The sequence below is a fragment of the Seriola aureovittata genome, chromosome 16 (assembly GCF_021018895.1).
Source record: "Seriola aureovittata isolate HTS-2021-v1 ecotype China chromosome 16, ASM2101889v1, whole genome shotgun sequence".
Classification (NCBI taxonomy): Eukaryota; Metazoa; Chordata; class Actinopteri; order Carangiformes; family Carangidae; genus Seriola; species Seriola aureovittata.
This window is the reverse complement of record NC_079379.1, coordinates 4,631,852-4,653,431: the sequence shown is the minus strand read 5'-3', so window position 1 is coordinate 4,653,431 and position 21,580 is coordinate 4,631,852. Positions and strand designations below refer to the sequence as shown.

The following is a 21,580-nucleotide window of genomic DNA, read 5'->3' as shown; positions in this document are numbered from 1 at the left end:
ACAATGGTAGATATTAAAAATAATGAAATGTACGTATAATAATAAATGTGTGTTGTCACTTTGAAGCTGTGCAAAAGGCAATAAGCACTTCACTTCACCGGCGGTTTGAAAATCTTTTTTTTTTGTGGTTGTTTCTTTTAGACCGCAAAGTGTTGCATAATCAAAATAATTAAATAAAAATGTTGAATCATATCTGATCTTTACATCCAGAAAAGTTTACCTTTTAAATAAAGGTTGAAGTCCATTCTGATACTTTTTTTCCACAGAGGTACATGATGTCAGCTGTTTTTGTGAAATAGTCTAGTGCTTGATTTGTACACCTTTGTTACGAGTTACACCGTCTTCTGTTGTGCTGCACATGTTCATTCAATTCATTGTCACTGGTTCACACTGTGCTGCTGCTGCCACTGTTTGAAATCTGATGGCTGGAAGCTGCAAAATGATTCCCAAGCAGAGGGCCAAATCACCACCATCGTCATCATCATCATCATCGTCGTCGTCACCATCTCTGCCTCTGCCTGCCCGTCATCTTCATCTTCTATTATACTCTATACTCTTTCCCTCCATCTCCATCTCTCTCAGCGCTCCTCCAGCTCTGCTTGCCAAACTCCCACCTCGCACATTTCCTGTCTCCTCAGTTCCTCACTCACGCTCCCTCCCTGTTCCTCTGTCTGTACATCCTGATATCTCTGCTGCCAGTCTGTAAACGTGAGCAGCTGGCTGTTCAGAGGATTTTTGGCTTTTCGGTGGAAGCAGTCATAAAGCTTTTTGTGTGTGTGTGTGTGTTAACTACACATCTGTCTCAGCTGTCAGCACACAGAGCAGAAACTCTGACTAATGGAGATCGTTAGGAAGCAAAACAGCTCTAAAATGTCTATTGTCTCATCTGACTTTTCCTCTGTGCTGCTGTTGTTTGCAAACGTCTCTTATTTTATGAAAAGACAATACATGATGTCTGCGTGAGGCAGTTCAAATATACTTAGTGTTAAGGATTGATGTGCTGTAGTGTACTGCTGCGTGGAGCGGAGCGCCAGCTCATTTTCCAGTCTCAATATTTCATAATCATTAAGTTCATAAATCCACTAGATAATTAATGACATCAACTTTGTTTTAACATCTTAATGATTAATTATTCAGGAGAGATTTGCTGAGTGTGCATTCGCACCGCTCCCCCACTCATGCAGCACCAACTGAAGAGCACTGTTGGCAAGTGTGCCGCTCCATTAATCAACACCATTTTGAGTTTTACTCCAGTGTTGAAAAGGATTCTGTGGATCTGAAAAGGCAGAACTATTGAAAGGCATTCAAATATTCAAATTCAAAAACAGGAGGGAGCCGCATGGCGCCATCTCTTACAGGGGATTCACGACAGATAATAACATCAAGGATGAGTTTAATTCCCATAATAACAAGCTTTTTTGTCAGCTCAGATTCAAGGTTAAAATCTGAATTTGGTACAGAACTCAGTGCCAACAACACACCACGTGAAAGTCTATTTTTTTGATTGTGGACTAAAGACGTAGAGTGTCCGTTGTGCAGTAAGAATGAAAATAAAAGGTATAAGGGCAGTGTGTGGTAGGCTGATATTCAATATAATACCAAATAGTGATATTTCCTGCCATATTCAATATTTTTCAGCTTTAATTTGAGTAGGTTTATGTCAATAGTGAAAGAACAGTGTGGGGGATATAGTCCTTTGAACATATAGTGCCCATAATACAAGGTTTCAAAATGATTGGACGCTTGGTTACCTCATGTTTCTTGGGCAGGTCAGAGTTGACAGAGAGTTGACATTTTGAGCAAGGTGGAGCTGTCTGTCAGTATGAGGAGTAAAGAGGTGAAAATGCAAGGGAGGAAGAGGCCCACAGAAGGCAAAAACCAAAAGGGCTGTTGCTTTGTCAACATCAACAGTTGGGTTCATTCTAAACAGTACAGCAGGTGCTAGAATATGTCGAGCCACCTGGTACAGCGACGAGCACAAGTTCTTGTGGATGACAGTAAAAAAAATCCTTTGCAAAAGTGAAGAAGAAACCAGCACAGAACGCTCTCCAGGATGCAGGCAGACATGTCTCCTCGTCAATGATCAAGAGGAGACTTCAAGACCAAAACCTCCGAGGATTCACCACAAGATGCAAACTCCTGGTAAACTAAAATACAGAGAGGCCGCAGGTCACAGAAACACACAAAAAGAAAACCAGTAGAGTTCTGGAACAAAGTTTGAAACGTCAAAATGATGGAAAGAACGAAAAAAAAAAAGGAACAGCTCATGACCCCCAAGCACAAGCCTACCATCTCATCCGTCAAACATGGCTTTGGTTCTGTTCTGGCCTGGATGTGATGTCTCCAGTGGAACTGACATACTGGTATCTATTGATGATTTCGCTGCTGACAGAAACAACAGGATGAATGCTGAGGTTTACAGGAGCACCCTGTGTTCTCAGATTCAGCCAAATGCATCAAAACCCATTGGGTGACATTTTGTCATTCAACAAGAACAAAAAACTTAAGGCCAGAACAACCAAAGAGCTTTCCGGGGTGAAGAGGTGGAATATCCTCGACCGGTCGAGTCAGTTACCGGAGCTCGATCTGACTGAGCTGCATTCTACTTCCTGAAGAGCTGAAGCTCTGGGAGAGCGTCTGCCGGTGTCTGCCTGTGAAAGATTTCAGGAAGTCACTGACTGTAAAGGCTTTTCCATCAATATCAAATATGAATATTTTGTTTGACTTCATGTGTCCAATTACTTTTGAAGCCCTATACTGGGCATCAACTTTCTTAGCTGAGAGTTGACAGTTTAATGCAGTATCCCTTTATTTCATGTCAAATTGAATGTGTTGAAGCTCTGAGCCTGAAGAACAACAAATGTGCATCTGTCCAAACACAGTCACATGACTTGACTTAAATCACAAATTTGAGGACTAGAGACCTGCTTGACCAACACTGACAAAAGACTTGACTTGATTTTGCCTTGGTGTTCATGACTTGAGACAGATGACTCAAACGGACTTTACTTTTTGCCCACAAACCTGGCAACCTACTAAGACGCAGACCAGCAGAAACCAACACACAAGGAGAAAAGAGAACATAGCACAATGCAGGTTCCACATGGAGATGTATAGTAACAGTGATAACTAGAATGGCACTCAGAGCCTTTACCAAGGCCAAACATTCCTACACATTAGAGAAAGTGATAAAAATTACTGGATCCGCCATCTATCAAGTTTGGTGCAAATCAGTTCGGTAGTTTTTTACTGACAGATAAACAGACACAGATAATAACTGTATCAGTGGTTGGCTGCGGTCACAGAACTGGAATATCAGTCATATTTATAAGGTGTAAACAGCTGCAACAGTTTTTGTTAATGCTGAAAGTAAAACTAAACTTTTCACCATCTCTGTCTTTTACTGATTTAAATGTGGAAACTAGGGTTGATCAGAATTTCAGATCAGAAATCATAATTTCATATAACTTGACTTGCTTGATGATTTGACCTGAGCAATGACTCGACCTGCTTGATTCTCACTACAGTCTTGGGACTTGCTTGAGACCTGAAGGTTAAGACTTGAGACTCGTTCGCGACCTCTGCCAAATACCCACAGTTTGGTCTGTAGCTGCAGACATATCACGGGCCTAAAACGCACTGAATCACACTTGGCTTTGATCCAGATATGAGACTTTTTTAAATGAAAAGCGTGGCCTTTGATATTCTAACGGTAGCTTTTGATTGGAGTATTCACAAATTACTGTCACTTCAGAGGCTCCCGCCAATCCTGAAATAAAGACGTTTACGTGTGAACAAGGCCACAGAATGGTTCAACAGGTGGAGTTTTATTTCTAGCAGAGCCATTTTTGGAAAGTGTTCAGCTCCCTCGAGACTAAAACCCTTCACGTGTTACAGGTGTCATTCATGCCGCTGCAGCGAGGACTTTCGCTGCCACTCGATGAGAGTCCCACGAGCCCCGGCGCCTGTCAGCGTGACAGACAGCCCTGCTGCTGAATGAGAGCATTCAAAAAAAAAAAAAAAAAAAAAAGCCAGATTCTGAGGGGCATGAAATGTTTTGCCGAGTCTAAAATGAACCTCCTCGCTTCATTAAAGAGCGCAGGCAGGCAACCCGCGGTAACTATCCATCTGCAGTCAGACTTGTTGTCTGTGCGGGGAAGATTTCTCTGACGTCGCCATCAATCTGTCATATCTGAACCAATCTGTTATTTATTTATTTATTTATTTTTTGCTGTTAACTTGTAATTTAGATTTCGTTGTGCCTGCTCTGCCTAATCTATGTTTCTTCCAGGAAGAGCTTTGCTACAGTTCCCAGAATGCTTTTCAATAAACATACAGGAAGAGGAAACCGGTATTACATTGCATTTATTTGACAAAGTAAGATACGTGTTTTTCCTTCCGCCTATACAGGCTTGGTGCAACCTTGGTCTCGATGTCTTTGCTCAAACAAACCACACAAACAAACCAATAGCTCTACAATTAATGATAAACAGGCTTCACCACATGAGCAACAGCTGCCCAAAAAAATCAAGTGAGTCACATCTCTCAAAGGCAGCATGAAGCAAATCTTAGAGGGGTGTAGTGTACACACCTGGCCTGGCGTCAGTCACAAGCCATTCAAGAAGTTCACTGTAAGGACATGCAGAGTTACGGACCCACAATTGACACTTTGTTACTCTTCCCACCATCAAACTATCAAATTGATAGTAACAATACAACTCTGTCTATTGATATTTGTTTGTTTCTTATGTAGGACAAGTAACACCAAGAGGACTGATCATCGATAAAGTGTGGATTCTGGCCTCTCTGTGTCACGAACGAACGCACGCACGCACGCACGCACGCACGCTTGAGTGCTGCTCACTGGGTAGTGAGCAGCAGAACTCTCTTCACAGACACAGATCAAAGGATGAATGTAAAATTAAATATCTAACTGTTCTGTAGTTCATGAGATGTTCCTATGTAATAGTTTAATCCCAAACTTTTATCCTATAGAATGTTTGAAATGTAACATGTAGATTTTAAGACAATGTCCTTCATGTGAACATACTGTCAGCATCCTTCACACAAGTTAACACACACTACATGACATCCATATTATTATTATTACAGTCGAAGAACTGCTGTGTAATCCACATTTATGGACTATTAGCTTTAGGAAATGTTTATATTGTTGTTTGATCAGTTAACCACTTGTATTATGTTAGATGACAGGAGAAGATGGGTGATAAAACAGTTGTGATCATTTCACACATAGCTCTCTTAGCTCCCAGCTCTTAGCCACCGGCTCTAAGTCAACAGTCAACTTTCTTTGCCACGTGCTCGAGGTAACATTTTCTTTGTCTACACGCAGAAGTGCCTCAGAGTAATTTTTGTACCTTTTAATTATTATCACGTTTTAATTTTTGAAGTTTTTTAACAGTTTAGAGTCATCTGGTCATCGCCAGTCTCCTCTAAAGTTATCCAGCCAAAGTGAAGAGCATTAGAGTTTATTTCACATCAACCAGCAGAGACGCCAGCAGATAACATCTGCACGACCGCCTGCAGAGAAGCCGAGCAGAAATCAAGAGAGCCCGAGACAGAAAGTCTCCTGGCAAACTCCACCAGAGCTGAACCGCTGAGACACCGGCAGAATCCATCACCGTGATAACGGGACACGGCCTCCAGGAGAATCCACCTCAATCCCGCGTCTCCAGGGTTACCACGGCAACCACAGCCACCTGAGTTCCAGCCATGGGTTCTCCAGCTACAGGGGCAATTCGTAGACGTAGTGTCATTAGCTGTATAGCCATAGTGTATATAACATAACATATCCTCTCCCACCATTGCCAACTCATCACACTGCTCATTTCTTTATTATTTCCATCTTTATGATTATTACACCTTGCATTTACTCTGTAGATAGTAGTTTAGTTAATAAACTTCTTTATTTTCACTCAATCGTTGTCCTGTTGTTTTCGTTTGAAGTAGAGACTGGAGATCCATTGCATCGAGAAGTCACGCTACAGGGGAGCGTGGATGCATAAATCACACAAGTTTGGACTCGGGGGTTTAAGTAAATGATTCAATTTCAAATGAATCTGGTGAAATCTGGTTCCTACAAATGGTCTCCATACTCTTCTCATTAGAGAACACTTACTGAGTTAATCTTAGTCAGTAAGTGAGAATATTTTCCTTCGTGTTAACAGATCAGTCAGTGACATCTTCAAGGCATTACCAACGATCATGAGTCCAAACAACATGAGAAACATGACCACAGATTAATGTTGAACTGAACCAACATTTTGTTTCAGTTTTGGTAGGTTGCTGAAGTTTCTCCTGATAACTTAACTCAATGGAACCCAGAGTACAAACTGCACATCTCTCCCGCAGGCAATTAATTTGTGAATTTTACACAGAACAACCAACTGCATTAGTAAATCTGAACTCAAATCTCCGGAGCCAGTCTACCAGCAGGTTACCAGACAGCTGCTGTAACCCTGACAGCTTAAAACAGAGCGCAACCTGACTCCTCCACAACACTTCCTAGAGGGGATTGTGCCAAAGAGAAGCAGCAGTCAATCAGACATGCGGTTTAAAAGTTTGATATTCTGACATCTACCTGACTTCTGCTATCCTGCTCCTCTGCTCATTTTCCCTCCGCACATTCAAAGTCCCGCTGGGTAAGAGGAGGAAATTATCTAAAATTTAAACTCAGATATTCTGGAGATACTCTACGTGATTCTTCCTGGTTTCCAACATTCATTCATTCATTCACCATACTGCATATCCCTTTTAGGGTCACGGCGAGGCTGGGCGAGGGCGGGCTGCGTGGGTACACCCTGGACATGTAGATCAATCGCCAATTAATCTACATGTGTTTGGATTGTGGGGAGGGAGCCGGAGTATCCAGAGGAGAACACAGAGGGGCCCCCGGGCGGGCAGCAGGTTTTCCAACCCTTCAAACCCCTCTTGCTGTGAGGCGACGGTGCTAACCACGCGGTAACATGTAAGTGTCAGGAGGTGAACCGCAACTGCAGTGAGCAGGTTGCATTTATGATTGGGTGTTTGCTAACCACAATTCACTGCGCACATTTTGTTAGCTGTCAGCACAGAAAGTTGTCAAGACATTATACATTTAACACAACTGAAGAGTTTGATTTATTAATGAAAACTATGGATTATGTGCATTTATCAAATGATAATAATTGAAAATTTAGGTGTGATATACTGATAAACAACCTTTTACTTTTGCTGCCGTCAAGTTATTCGATGTCGTACCTCACTGCAGTGATGAACAAGTTTACACCGGGATGTTTTCAGTACACTGTGACATCACTATTGGGGTGTGGTTACAGGTGCAACAGGTGCGACAGACTTCTGACAACAACCAACCACACGCCGAGCCTCTTTCCAGCAGAGAGACCAGTCAGATCCCGATTTACAGCAGGTGTGGAAAGACAGGTTGTGTTTTCAATTTTGGTCTTCACCGTTTTTGTTTACATTTGCATCACAAACTGGGGTCGTCATAGCTACAAAACACCATTACACACACAGTAAATTGAAGTTATATGGACATATTCTGTATTCCCTCATGCTTTTAAGTAAAAACGTCTCAACTTGTTCTGTGAACCCTGATATTATGGTGCTTGTCCGCGTTTGACAAATGAGGCGGTAGGTTATAATTATATGCACATCTTGAACAGGTGTGAGGAAATTTGAAAAGCAGCATCAATGAAAAGAGAAAACACCTGCACACTGACTCCAAGCTACACAATTTATTCCAAAAGACAACATTTCGAAAAAAGGTTCAGTCAGTGTGAGTCAGTTACTTTTCTCCTTGTCCATGTTAAGATTAACCTCGAGCTCCCCTGAAGGATGTATCTTTGCGTGATACGTCCTTCAACAGGCAGCAGCCCCAGGATTCTGCACACAGGTGATAAGTAACCGTGAGTTCAGACCGAAAGCGGCGAAAACGCCAAAGTCATTCATTTTCTATGTGAGCTATGTGCTCCGCTGTAGAGAACTCAAGAGAACACGACTGTGTAAACTATAGTTCCCATCAAACATATATTCCCAAGCACAATGGAGCGGCGATGGGTTTTCACGTCCTTTACGACGTGTTCCTGTTTGTTTACAGGGATTTGAATTAAAATAAAGGTTGAATGGATAAAGGTGTCTAACATTGTAGGTATTCCAGGTGAGTTGGAAAATAGGAAGGAATTGCATGCTAACTAGCGCCATAGCATGCAAAATAGAAAGGCATAAGGCATAAAAAAATTTAAAAAAAAAGATTTGATGTACAGTATATGACAGAGCCATGAAAATACCAGTGTTGTACAAGTGTTTTTCAGATATCACTTTCATTGTGAGAGTACACACACACACACACACACACACACACACACACACACACACACAACTGCATTCACTGCTACAGTAGCAACTACACCGGTATTGTTCTACAGGATATGAACGCGCCATAATGTATTGTATATCTACATTATAGTAGTATAGCTGAATGTGACCCTGAACAGTGCATCCGAGTTGCAAAATCGATATTCTTTCAGTGTGGAGGTGCTTTCATTATGTAAAAGTGCAATGATAATATATAAAGCCAACATTTGTTCGACCTTATGATCACTACATTCAGTAATCAATCCTCTAAAACACAGAAAGCCAGGCTTCCATCATCATCAACCGTGTGGTTTCACTTGTAACTCCTGACCATGGAAAAGGACTACAGTTATTTCTTCAGGCCAGCATGACTCAGCTCTCTGGTTTCGCTCTGAACGTGGAGGCTTCATTAAAGCTGCTGGCCACTATTTACTTTTCCGTGCTGCTCTGCTGTTTGCTCGCTCACTCTGCTGCATGTCAGACGCTGGTGAGAACGACATCAAAATTCAAAGTCACCCCCCCTCCCACTCCCCCCACTCTCTCACCTGATCCTGTCTGGCACTCGATGGGTCTGGTTACCGTCACTCTGGCAGTTGCCTGCGTACTGCGACCGGCTGGTGGCCCCCTGGTCCCTCCGCAGTGCCATTGCTCCGTGGGTGAGCACAGAGACGCCCTTGGCAATGCGCCTGCAGGATTAGGGAGAGTACAATGTGAGACAGAGACAGAGGGACATTTTCAAAGGTCTTTTCTTTTCAGAAGAAAAAAAAAAAAAAAAAAGAAAGGAGACAGTCTCGGTGGAAGACAGTAGTTGCTGCTTGAATAAGTGCATATCCAGTGACAAAGAAAATGCAGCAAGATTCAAAGTTAATAGCACTGAACCTACAGGGGAAAATGAATGGACTCCTCTCCTTTGTAACTTAGAGCTGAACCAGGCCGATTTTAAAGAACACTCATCTTGGCACATCTCCACTGACTGAGACACTGAAAAATTGCCCAATTTCTACAAATGAGGTTGTGGTGTTGGTGTGAGCACTTCTCTGCACACACAAAGTGATGAATCGAGACTTAAATGCAAAAATAAAAAACTGTCCCCTCATCAGCTCAAAAACTGGACTCGCCAGCAATAGATCACTTTCCCTCTCGTTTTTGCTTTCATTAGAGACAAGCTGAGGAACATTTTTCCATTTTGAGAAACACATTTGTTTGCTGTCTTGCTGAGAGGGAGAGGAGAGGAGAAATACTTTAATCTCTGTGTGGTTGGTAGGGAGACTGGTCCAGGGTATGTTTGGACTATCTTAGTACAAAGACCTGAAAGAGCAGGAAAGCTTTCCAGCTAGCTCTCGAATAAAAGAGAAAACCTTCAAAAAGGCCTAAAATTGTATAATTTAAATGTTGTATATCATTAGCTAGCAGGCTAGCCACAAACACATCCATAGACCACCAGGGTGTTGATCAAACTTGCAAAGGTTTTAAGCTGCTGTCTTTTAAAAGTATTTATTTGTATGAGATTTAGATGTGTTGGCACTTTAAAGGTTCCGTATTGTATAAAGGTAGATGTCCATGTCTTCTTTGATTGTAAAGCAGGTCTAGGTTCTATATTGATACTGTGAAAGCTCAATCCAGAGAAATGCACACAGCCTGTATTCAGAAACTGAAACATGAATTTATGCCTTAAAACGAGCTGTCAGAAATTCTGTAACTTTATGATGTCACAACAGAGCAGTCACCGCTCTAAGCCGCACCCCAAGACCAGTGCACCTGGACCAACCTTGCAGGATTTGATTTGTTGACTTGAAATCTGCTGTATTTTTGTTTTATTCAATCCCTCAGAAAACAGTCAGCCAATCAGAAGAGAGGCTCAGAGCCTCTCCTCTGATTGGCTCACCAACCTGTTGTTACTAGAGCTCCAGAGAGAAGACTATGAAAGTAAAATTATATTAAGATGTTTTTTTAGATTTAAGACCATAAATATATCTTCTTATGGATCAATACTTCAAATAAAACACAGGTAAATGTAAATAAGTAATAAGTTAATACAGTTAAGTTGAATGCTTTACCTTAAGAGAAAAGATTGTGTTTGCTATGTGCATTTAGTTGTGAAGACCAAGTGCCGCACCTTTTAGTAAAATGTTGGTTGAGTTTTTGTGGCTGGTAGATTAAAAAGAATCTAGGGAAGAGATCTGTGGCAGATTTTAAATTGGTTTTCCTTCTTTGTTTTCCTTATAATGCTGTACATTAACAAAGTTACGCTGATAAATACTTCACCACTGCATATTTATTCAGTAAGATTTGGCAGAAATTGATCTGGAATGAAAGAATCAGAGAGACAACACTGATTCTGACCCCTCTCTAACAAACACAAACCTGAATATTAGATCCATTCAGGCCAAGGATCCAAAAAGCTTTAACACAATGAGAGGGGTGTGGTTTTGTTCAGGAGCTGCAGCAGCAAACGATGCTGGCATTAAGGCATCAGCGGAGCTCTTCTAAAGGCCACCTCATACACATGTATGAATCTGAATGGATGTCACTGGTCAGCTGGTAGCCGAGCAGCTGATGAATGAGCCACAGTATGATGAGGCATGACTGAACCAGCTCATGGCAATCAGTTAATGCAGGCTCGACTTCAGTACAACACCCAACATCCAGTTTCCAAATGCATTGAAGGTTCCTTCGCTCCAATAAATAAATATTAGCAGACTGTCTCTCTCTCTGTCTCAGGACAGTTTAATAATAGATCAGACTTTGATCTGCAGGAGGTTTTTCACAGAGCAAGAGACTATTTAAAAAGACACCGCTTTTTAATGACAGTAAACTCAACTCTGACTTGTAATTCACTGCTTAAAAACGACACCAAACACTTCTCACATCTTATTATACATGATGCTAAGATGCACTATGTAAAATATACATTTAAGACCAACAATAGGTTCCTGCTGATAAGGCTCCAGCAAGGCAGCAAGCTCTATCTAATGATCCCAAATTCATAAAGCATTTCAATGGAGTCTTGCTTCCATAATTCAGGGCATTACCACTTCAAACAAGCTGGTGGGCCCGGACATGAAGTGAGGAAGGACTGTTGAAGAGAGTTCAAAGGTTCAAAAGTGCTCTGTGCATAAATTGGAGCTGTCGCAAATTCTGTCCTCTTCACAAGGAACTGATTCATCGTCATCTTCAGGAAGGGGAAACAGGGCGTTCACGTCTGTCACTTTGAAAGTCGTGATGTTACTGATAAGCTACATGTTCTGGTCATATGATTTGAAACAATATGCTGCTTTCCAGGCGAAGGAGTAATAAGGTTGCATGTTGCACGTTATGATGTGTTGCATCAGTTAACGAGGTTGAATTTAATTTCATTGGTGACTTGAAAGAGCTGCTTAGCGATGCAGCAGCGGGGTAAGACTCCGTTCCTGTCGCAGCGAGTGCGGCACCGTTTCTTTAATATGTTCACAAAAACTACTGGTCCACATCATAGATATCATTTTTTAGTGTCTAAAAAGGCTCTCTGAGGAATCCATCAGCAGCAGCCTTCATAAAACACACTGCGGAAGAGAGTGAGAGGCAGTTACATTACACGCATACCACCGAGAGGAGGCGGGAATGTAAGGGACACAGCTGGTGTAGCCTTTGCACTCCTCGGTATCCAATAATCCACTGTGAACAGGTCAATTGCATAATGGTGCATTCAGGCGCTCGTCATCAACTCATTAAGTCGGGAAATATCACATGACCGAATTGTTTTTAACCAGGTATTTGTCTTCAATAACTGGCATTTCATTTTAAATAGACAAAAGTAATAAAAAACTATATAGCATGACGGAGCAGTGGATTTTTCTTTTTTTACTCAAGTAGAAGAAGAAACACTAAATCAAAAAGTAAATGTACAATTAATAGTAAGATGAATAAGCATCAAAAGACATCCTACTTGAATCTTTGATATCCACAATAGCTGGATTTGAAAGTTGATTCTTAGTCTTGAAAAATCACAACTTCACATAAATTAAAAATGAATTGTTTTGGAAGCTTTCGGTCTCATCTTGTGGCCCTTCTTCAGCAAATAGAGTTGCTCATCTGTCACAGAGATGGTTAAGTTATTATCATATGACATAATCTATGTAGGGAATGACAGAAATTCACTACTTAGGTCACATGATAAAAATGAAACCATCATAAGTGAGCAACTCCATCCTCGGAGGACGGTGCAAGATTGAGTTGAAAGCCTCAGATATAACAAGGAAATGTGACCTTGTGTTGAAGTGTTTTTTGTCAAGCTATAAAGTTTTGGGTTGTTTAAACTCTAAAAATGCAAGAGCCTGCCACATGAAGCCAGGCATAAATCCCAGTTTAGAAAAGTTGAGGTTTTACTGTACTGATCAAAACAGTATGTAAAGATGGACATAGCCTCCATGATCTTTCTGAAGACCAGTTTTGAAGCTCAGAGCGGGCTGCTTTGCCGTCACCATCTTGGTCATTATGTTATTAAACGTCATGACTGACTAAATTTTATTTTCATCTTTTTGCCCTTACTGTTTATTCATATATGTAGAACCAGTGTATGAATTTCACCTTATAAAAGGTCTGAAAGATTGTGAGGTTCTTAAACTGTTAGACTTTTTTTTGATCAGACGCACATGTCTATACGAACTGCTGTTGTACAGGAATTCTGTCGTAACTGTTCCCTTCTGGTGATAAGACAGTAAATTTGGACTCTGTCTGAATGAACCTGAGTGTTGCTGAACCTTTCCAATTGGGGATGAGGGGATGAGGTTTTACCCTGCCTGTCAGGTCCTCTGTGTCGGTCACAAGCCTCTGTGTTTCAGAATGAACTGTGAAGTCCTGCCTGGAAGTGACAACTGTGCTGCTCACTTGGGGCTTTCCTTCCAGCACGGACACTAACTTCCCAAACATAGAAACCAGATGCATTCAAAGTGCTGCTTGGGAAACTGGAAGGAATCCTGCATCTCAATGCAGGCAACATGGTCGACAGGTAGATAACAGAGGGTGACGTGGCAGTGTCCAAAGTGATATGTGGGATGATGTTAAAAAATAAATAAATAAAAAATAGTCATAACATGTCAGTGTCTTTGTGTCTCCAAATACATGTAGTCAAATTTAGGAATAGGAAAAAAGCTGTATACTGATGAGTTTGGTGCCTGTGTTCTGTAGGAAAATAGAAAAGTTATTTCACAGTTTTTACTCTGGGTAATACAACCCCCCAAAGTCTTTGGTTGACGCTGTTGCTGCAAAACAGAATCTCTTTTACAAAGCCTGGCGTCACTGAATCGTCTCCATAAAGTGTAAAAATCCTTTATATCCGGCCTCCTGCTGCATCTGCTTTCACGACTGAGGTGGATTTAATAGTCAAAATCAATAAAGGATCGCACCTTTCACCTGGATTCACTTGGTTGGTCTACTTAGATTAGATTAGATGAAAATTTAATGATCCCTGGGGTGAAACCAGATCATCCCTGCAGCAGATAATACATCATGGACAGACCAGGTGGTCATAAAAATTTTACCGTGTGCCTCTGTGCGTTGCTGCAGGAAAAAAAAACAAAACATGGGGGGAATGTTTATTTTCTCTCTGATGCTCATGTATTTTTAAAATGATAAGGTTTTCAGCAGCTTCAAGGCTCAGAACTGCAGAGCTCATTTAATACGTGAACCCTCTATTCAACTGAGAGAAAAGAAAGAAACTATAAAATTGAAGTTTTCAGCAACGGCAATAACAATAACCTGCACACGTTACACAGCACCAGAAAATGATGCAGGGCTGTTTCTTGTTCTGTAAAGAACCATTAAAAAAGTTTTACAAATGAGCAGCATCAAAAGTTTCAAAGTGCTCATTCAAGTGGATTTGACATTTTCACTTTTTATTTGAGAAGAAATGAGGGTTCACTGACTCTATATCTGCAGTGCTGCTAGGAAAATGATTTAATACCACTGAAAATATAATGGAATAATATAAGACATTTATTTTTTTTTCTACTGAACAAAGCCACAAATCTTATGAGAATGAATGATGTCATCAAAAATCGAAAAAATACATCAACTCCTATTCAAGGCCATGTCACTTTCAAAAGAAGAAATAACACAATGTTCCTTTTAAACAAAACAAACACACCCTCGGTCAGCTCACTGCACTCCTGGGTTGTGTTGCTACAGATGTACTTGGCCTTCATCACATTAGCATCTCCTGGTGGCTAATGTTAGTGAATTTCAGATACATAAATATTGAACATAGAGATTAATTCTTCATCTTGGAAAACACATATCTGTTATAAAACTTCTAAAATCAAGGTTCACTAACTAAGAGGCCGTGGAATTCAGCCGAAACCTTCGGGCATAGCTCAGAACGTGAACCTTGAGTTAAGAGTTTTATCTCAAATATGGAACATAAATATTCTTGTAGGATGGAAAATACTGACTTAATGTCCAATCTGTTTCTAGATAGATTCTCTGCATAATGACATTTGATCATTAGCCTTTGCATTTTGGTATTAGTAGGCAATTATCTTGATTCTTTTCACTGTGTAAATTATATATGGTAAGGTCCCATATAGTGTAAAGGTAGATGTCCATGCCTTTGATTATAAAGCAGGTTTAGGTTCTATATGAATACTGCGAAAGCATCAAAGCGCTCAGTCCACAGAGTCCGTATTCAGACTTTGAGCCTTAAAACGAGCCTTCAGGATTTCTGTAACTTTGTGATGTCACAACAAAGACGTCACAACGCTCAGCCATGCCCCAAACCCCGCCCACTTGGACCCACCATCGAACCTTGCAGGATTTGGTTACTGAGTGTTTATCTGAAATCCCCTATAGGAAGGAAAGTACTGCTCTTAGCTTTTTGTTATGCTTGGTTAAGCTAGAAGAAGAGGTGGAGTTAGCGGATCTTTCAACTTGTAAAATTTCTTCTTAATGTACAGACTCTTAGACGTGTCTGAGATCCGATCACACCACCTTCAAATACTGTCTTACTGATCAATTACATGCAATTTACACTTTCTTTATAATGTAACCATACAGGTCACGATTGTAAATGGAGATATAGTAGCAGCATGCACAGGATACTCAATGTATCAGGCGCAGGTCGTTTGCAATCTAAACAGAAGAGAATAGGGGCACTGAAGGATAAATACTCTCCTTGTTTAATGTGGGGATAAGTGAAGTTTAAATTCCAATTGACCAACTGAATTGTTTAAACCTCACTTATCTGTATAGATTGTTACATCCAAGACTGTTGATTATGCTGATGATGGCTTTTAGCTGAAACGTGTTTGTTCTTTGCCCCACACTAAACAAGGAAAGTATTTATCTGTGTTTTCCGCCATTCTTTTTGTTATCTTTGAGTGTAGATAAGAGTCAAACATTTGGTTTACCGACTTTAAAACTTTTCCTGCGATTGCCACTTGTGGCCACCGTTGAGCAAAAGACTTGTTTTAATTAAGGGACATCACATCCTGTTCTCTTTATTAAAGCAGCTATAACATGTGCTGTTCCAGCCCGTGTAAGTGTACAGGAAGCCCCATGAGTGACAAAAAAAAAAAGGCTACATGCAACACATCTTAATACCTCCCAAAAGCTCCTGCTCATACCTGCGCGGCTCGTCCCTCCATCCCTGCGGCCGGATGGCGAACAAGGCCTTGGGCAAACCCTCCAGGCCCAAACCGGACAGGGCCGGCCCCACGGCGAACCACATGTGACTGGGCCCGGCCTGACCCGCCGCCCAGGCCGCGCGGAAAACCAGCTCGGCCTCCTCCAGGGAGCAGTACAGCAGACGGACCTGGAGGACAGGAATAAGAAGAGGAGGGAGTTAAAGAATGAAATAAGGAAAGGCGATATTTAGCAGAAAAAAAGAGGGTGAAAATACAGAAGGAGGAATGAAAATGGACACATGGGGGAGAGCAGGGGGATTAAAGAAGCGGGAAAAAGAGTTTACGGATTTAGAATAGAGCAAGTAAGTTTAACAAGTGGGAGAGTGAGACATGAATCAATTAAACGAAGAAGGGATGAAAGAGGGAGGGAGGAAAACAGTGAAAGTGACAGAGGATGAGACAGAGGGGCAGAAGAGAGGGAGGATGGATGGATGCAGAGAAAAAGAAGCAAATAGTGAATTCCCATCCCATTTCTCATCCTCCCTGTTCCTCGCTGTTTGCTCCCATAATGCCCTTTCATGTTCCCTTTACATTTATGGATTAGGTTCATTTGTCCTTCAATACATTCGGTGAACATATGCATTAATACTCATCTTTTTATTTTTTATTTATTTATTTATTTTTTTTTTACACAGAGCGCTACACTTGAAAAACGGTGCCTCTTGGTCTGCTTGTATTTTCACTTCATACATTATTAAAGACGAGGAACTGAATGGGGGAGCTGGATTAAAAAGACAAAGTGAGAGTAAAAAATGTGAAAGTAGAGGCTGCAGTGTGTGTGTGTGTGTGTGTGTGTGTGTGTGTGTGTGTGTGCAGTTGACGCTGAGGGTACTTCAGATGATTACACAGAGGAAGCACTTGAGGAAAATTTGCGCCACAGTTCTGTAAGAAAATTGACAAGGTTATAAAAGTGAAATTAGTCAAAAGCAGAATGTGAAATGCTTTTACTGACACACTCTGCCAGCAGGGGTGTGTGTGTGCGTGTGAGGTGTGCGGATCCTGTCGCACATACACACTGCGCATTCACAACCGTTACTCGCGTCAGAGCGAGCGGCGAGATGACGCCTATCCCTCCCACTCAGCCGACAGGAGAACGGATCAGGGTTGGCGAGGGGTCCACACTCATGCTCAAACCCTGTCAATCACATCCTCCGAGCAGTCGGGGTATATTTAGACCTCTTTACAAATATCGCTGGCGTTTCATGAGCTTGAAGTTTGTCGCTCTACATGTCTGAAATAAAGATGATCCAGTCCTCCTCCCATCCTTGGAGGCGGGAGCTTTCGGTTCCCTGCCTCCTGCCATCCTTCAGAAAGAGCCGTAATTTGTTATAATTTCATGCCATCAATCACTTTGTTAGCACAGGTGTCTCATTTTTCAAATGTTGGCCATCTCATTCTGGAAGAACACGTTCCATTTAGATTCCCCCGCATCTTTATGTTTCCTCACGACAGAGCTGAACCGCATCGATACACAGGCTCAAATCAATCAAGTGGTGAAAAATACATCATTTAGCAAAGACACAGGAGTTGATTTAATTTAATGTCACTAATTATTTTTGTTAGACCCAGTGTCATGTTTTCAACAGGTAGTTATTTTTCATTTCAAAATGAAACAGCTCCATTTTTAACCCTGACAGCTGTTGTTTAAAGATTCTGTTCTTGGGTGAATGTTTTTACACCGACTTTGCAAAACACACCTACATGACTAAAGACAAAACCTTAATGCATTCGACAGCCCATCATATAGCTTAAAGCTACACAAAATATTTACAATAATAATGCATTAAATGACTGTAATTTAAATTCTCAAGTTCTCCCTCAGCTCTATGAGGCATTTTAGCATCTTTTAGCTCATTGTTTTGGTCTTTCCACTCTCATCAGCTCCAACAGCAGGAGGCAGCAAACAAGATGAAGATGGCCGAAGTTAGCAACTAGCTGTATGGAACATTTAGCATTTAAACAACCAGGTATTTCAGTCAGGAGTTACTGGAGACCAAACTGGAGCTAAAAGTAGAGTTAATATCGGGCTGAGGTATTTGTTCCAGTCCGCACGCTCGTTCGGTGCGGCCAAAAGATGGTGTGACAACCTTTGTGGGTAGGATCACAATCCACACTGCATGCTGTTCCTTCTGTGGTTTTATTCTGAAAGTCCTGAGTGGAAGTTGTGATTTGTATCTTTAGGCCGCTCCGCTTTGACGCTTCTTATGGATGTTTATCCGCTCGCTGCTATTCTTCCCCCATAATGCTGTTTTCTTTTTCTTTTAAAATTCTTTTGAAATTTCTACATCACACGCCAAAGCAAGATCATCCAAAATCTAAGATATATCATATTTACAATGTTGCTCACTCATTCTTTCATCAGAAAGTACAAATCAATATCCATGATACACTGTCCGGTCCGGATTGATCTGCATTTCAGTGCAGAATTGAGCCGTGAAATTGGATGTTAAACTCTGAACCTGCCTCAGAAGATGGTCGGAGCTACTACTCTCGACTCTTTAATATCAAAGTCTGAATGAAAAAAAAAAAAATATAGCATTACACAATTAGTTTGTGTTGCTGCACTCCTTCATTTATCATGCATTTGTTCTCCTGTAACGATAAACTTAAGCAATTCAGACGTGTACACACCGGCTCCCTTGCTTACCAGTCACAACACCAAGATGCGGATCATCAGCTGATGCCTGCGGTATGTTAATTGGCGAAGGCGAGCTTTGAAGTAAAATAAATGGCCCATGCAGCACTACAGCCTCCCCAGTGCCTCAGAGATTTGGGCATAGAAGAGACATGAGATAAATTATTTTGTATTAGCCGCAATAGAGGGTTGTCAGGGCGGCGGGGCAGACTTGTGTTCGGCGAGGGGCAGCGGAATTCTTCGGGGGCACTGGAGGCTAATTCTAATTTCAGATGTTAATGAAATACAGGCTGTTTGCATCCAGATACCGTCAGTTTGTGAGATGTGTTAATGTACGACGAGAGAGGGAGAGAGGGAGGGAGAGAGAGATGGAGCGATAGAGAGAGCAGACAGAAAAAGTCAACTGACTCAGACTCACTTCTCTGACTGAATTCATACTCGCATCACAGCAAAGACGAGACTGAACCAAATTCAATCGATGATTCCAACATCAAGAGTGTGTACTGTATCCAGTCCACAAATACCATTCAGTAATAAACCTGCCCTGTAATGCTGCTACTATAGGTGCATTGTGAAACAGTGCCCTTAGGCTTTCCAAAGCGCAGAGCATCGTGGGAGGATTGTGCAGAAATTGGAGTCTAACCCTGTTAGCAGCATTTCAGAACAGGCCAGTTTCAAGGTGTGAACTCTACACAATAACGACCAGCCAGTATCATACACTGCAGAACAATGGAGGACAATTCACAGCAAAGTTCACTGGTAGAAAACCTGAAGAAAAACCAATGGTTAAAGCTACTCTATGGTTTGACTGAGTTCAGCAGGACCCAAACAGAGCATGCTCAAATCGGATAGTTCAGTCAGTACACTCACATGCAGTACACCGTGTACACAGCTTACTCACCGGCGTAGTGCGTGAACTTTGCCAACTGATATGCAAATTAGGACGACATGTCGTCCTTTTATTGGTTGCTTGTTTTGGAGCTGTATTTGCATGGGTAATGTAAGGTACCATACAGATCAGTGAACACTGGTGTATTTTATTTTTATTTTAATAATCAGATTTTCTCAATGTGCAGAAATAATTTAGCAGCCAAATTATGTAATGATATCAATAGTTTCATTCAGAAAAAACGGAATAATATTTAACTGTCGCACAGGTGTAAACTGCTGTGTTTCGGCGATGCAGCCTCAAAAGCAGCCCGATGCCGGTGTGTCCTCTCGCTTACGGACTTACAGTAAAGCTGTGTGTGTGTGTGTGTGTGTGTGTGTGTGTGTGTGTGTGTGTGTGTGTGTGGATCCGATAACAGGCTTCTGCATATAGGCTGCTCTGGTATTTCCTCACTCAAGCTTCCTCGCTCATTGATCTCCGCTCTTCCAAAAGCAGATCGAGGAGCATTAGAACGTACTTTGTTATACAGTGACAGACCGGATCGATTGCCGGGTCGCCCAAGAATCAAGGGGTGAGGAGACAGAACGTAAGGCAAATGAGATGTATCCACACACTTACACAGAGGCTACTTCCAAAACACACTGGCCTTTAAGGCGGGAAGGCAAATAAAGAAGCAATAAGCTATTTTTTTTGCCAAGGACATGTGCTAATACACTGCTGTAGAAAATACCACATTTAGATGGATAATATTGACCCTGGAGACCCAGCGGGCAACATCTCAGTGAATAAAAAAAATAATACATCCTCTAAGACTTTCCAAAAAAACTTGCCCTGTGAATCCCAGACCATTGTTTACTATTGTTGGTCTGGAAGTGGATATTTAAGTCGGGGGCATTTAATAATACTTCAGCATCCACTGCGGTGTCTAGACCTCAGCTGAGAAATGAATTTTAGCACCAGCATATTAAGGTAGTTTGAAGTACCACAGTACGTGTTCTTTGTATTATAGAGAACGTCTATTACAGAGAGAGTCTGAATGGAGGTCAAGGACTCACACACAACACTGTCAATTTGACACTAAAATGATAGTTCAGGTTATTTGAGTTGGGGTTGTGTGAGGTACTTATCTATAGTCAGTATTCAGATCAGTGCGCTGCCAGTTTATAGAAGCAGCAGGAGCTCTGACACAGAAGCGATGAAGGGATGAGCTGCTGAGGACAGGGTCAGCAAAAATACTTACTCTAGCCACTTAAAGAAGTTCCCCCAGAAAAAAACTAATGTCAGTTGAAATGTACACTATATTTTGAATATTTTCACCACTTTATCTTGCCATGAAACAGCCCTTTCCTTTGGAACTACATCTTCTCAGCCGTATTCCTACGCACAAGCACAGCTCTGTCTGACTCAAACAGCTGATCTGCAGCGTAACACAGTGCTTGTGCGTAGTTCTACGGTGAAAATATTCAAAATAAAAGCATGCATTTATATCAGTTTATTTTCTGTGGGCATTCTTTTGAAGTGGCTAAAAGACTCCTTTCACAGCAGCAGCTTCTCCAAACTGGCAACGCACTGATCTGAATGTACTGCAAATAATACACTGACTATAGACAACCTCAAATAACCCCAACAATCAATTTAATTTCACAGTATTTTTCCATAATTAATATTGCCATTGGTGATAAAACTTTCCTCATTCACATAATTACCATCAGAACTATTAATAAGCAACATGCTTCTTGAAACTTGTCTGGATTTTAAAAATGCACTTGCACAAACTTGTCAAAAAAAAAAAAAAAAAAACTTCATCTACACATGCACATCTCCACATCTAAAGCCCCGCAGAGACAAGATTCACACCTTCACTATTCAACATTTCATATCACTTTCATTACATTACATCATGTTCACTGTAGCCCTTTTACTTTTGGTCCAGCCCCCCCTCTCTCTTTCTCTCTCTCTCTTTCTCTCTCTCTCTCCCTTCCATGGACTTCATTTTGACAAAGGTCATTTATGCTGCAAACG

The 21,580-nt window shown here is 41.3% G+C and overlaps 1 protein-coding gene across 2 annotated transcripts in view; it reads right to left on the bottom strand.

Annotated features, from left to right (window-relative positions):
* The window catches only part of grin2da (glutamate receptor, ionotropic, N-methyl D-aspartate 2D, a), a 140,775-nt gene that overhangs the window by 107,760 nt on the left and 11,435 nt on the right, over positions 1–21,580 (bottom strand). For both annotated transcript variants that reach the window (XM_056399408.1, XM_056399409.1), the window contains 2 exons: positions 15,975–16,162; positions 8,922–9,062 (listed from right to left, as the gene is read on the bottom strand). In XM_056399408.1, the coding sequence (XP_056255383.1) occupies positions 8,922–9,062; positions 15,975–16,162 (329 nt within the window). The remainder of the gene's footprint in view (positions 1–8,921; positions 9,063–15,974; positions 16,163–21,580) is intronic.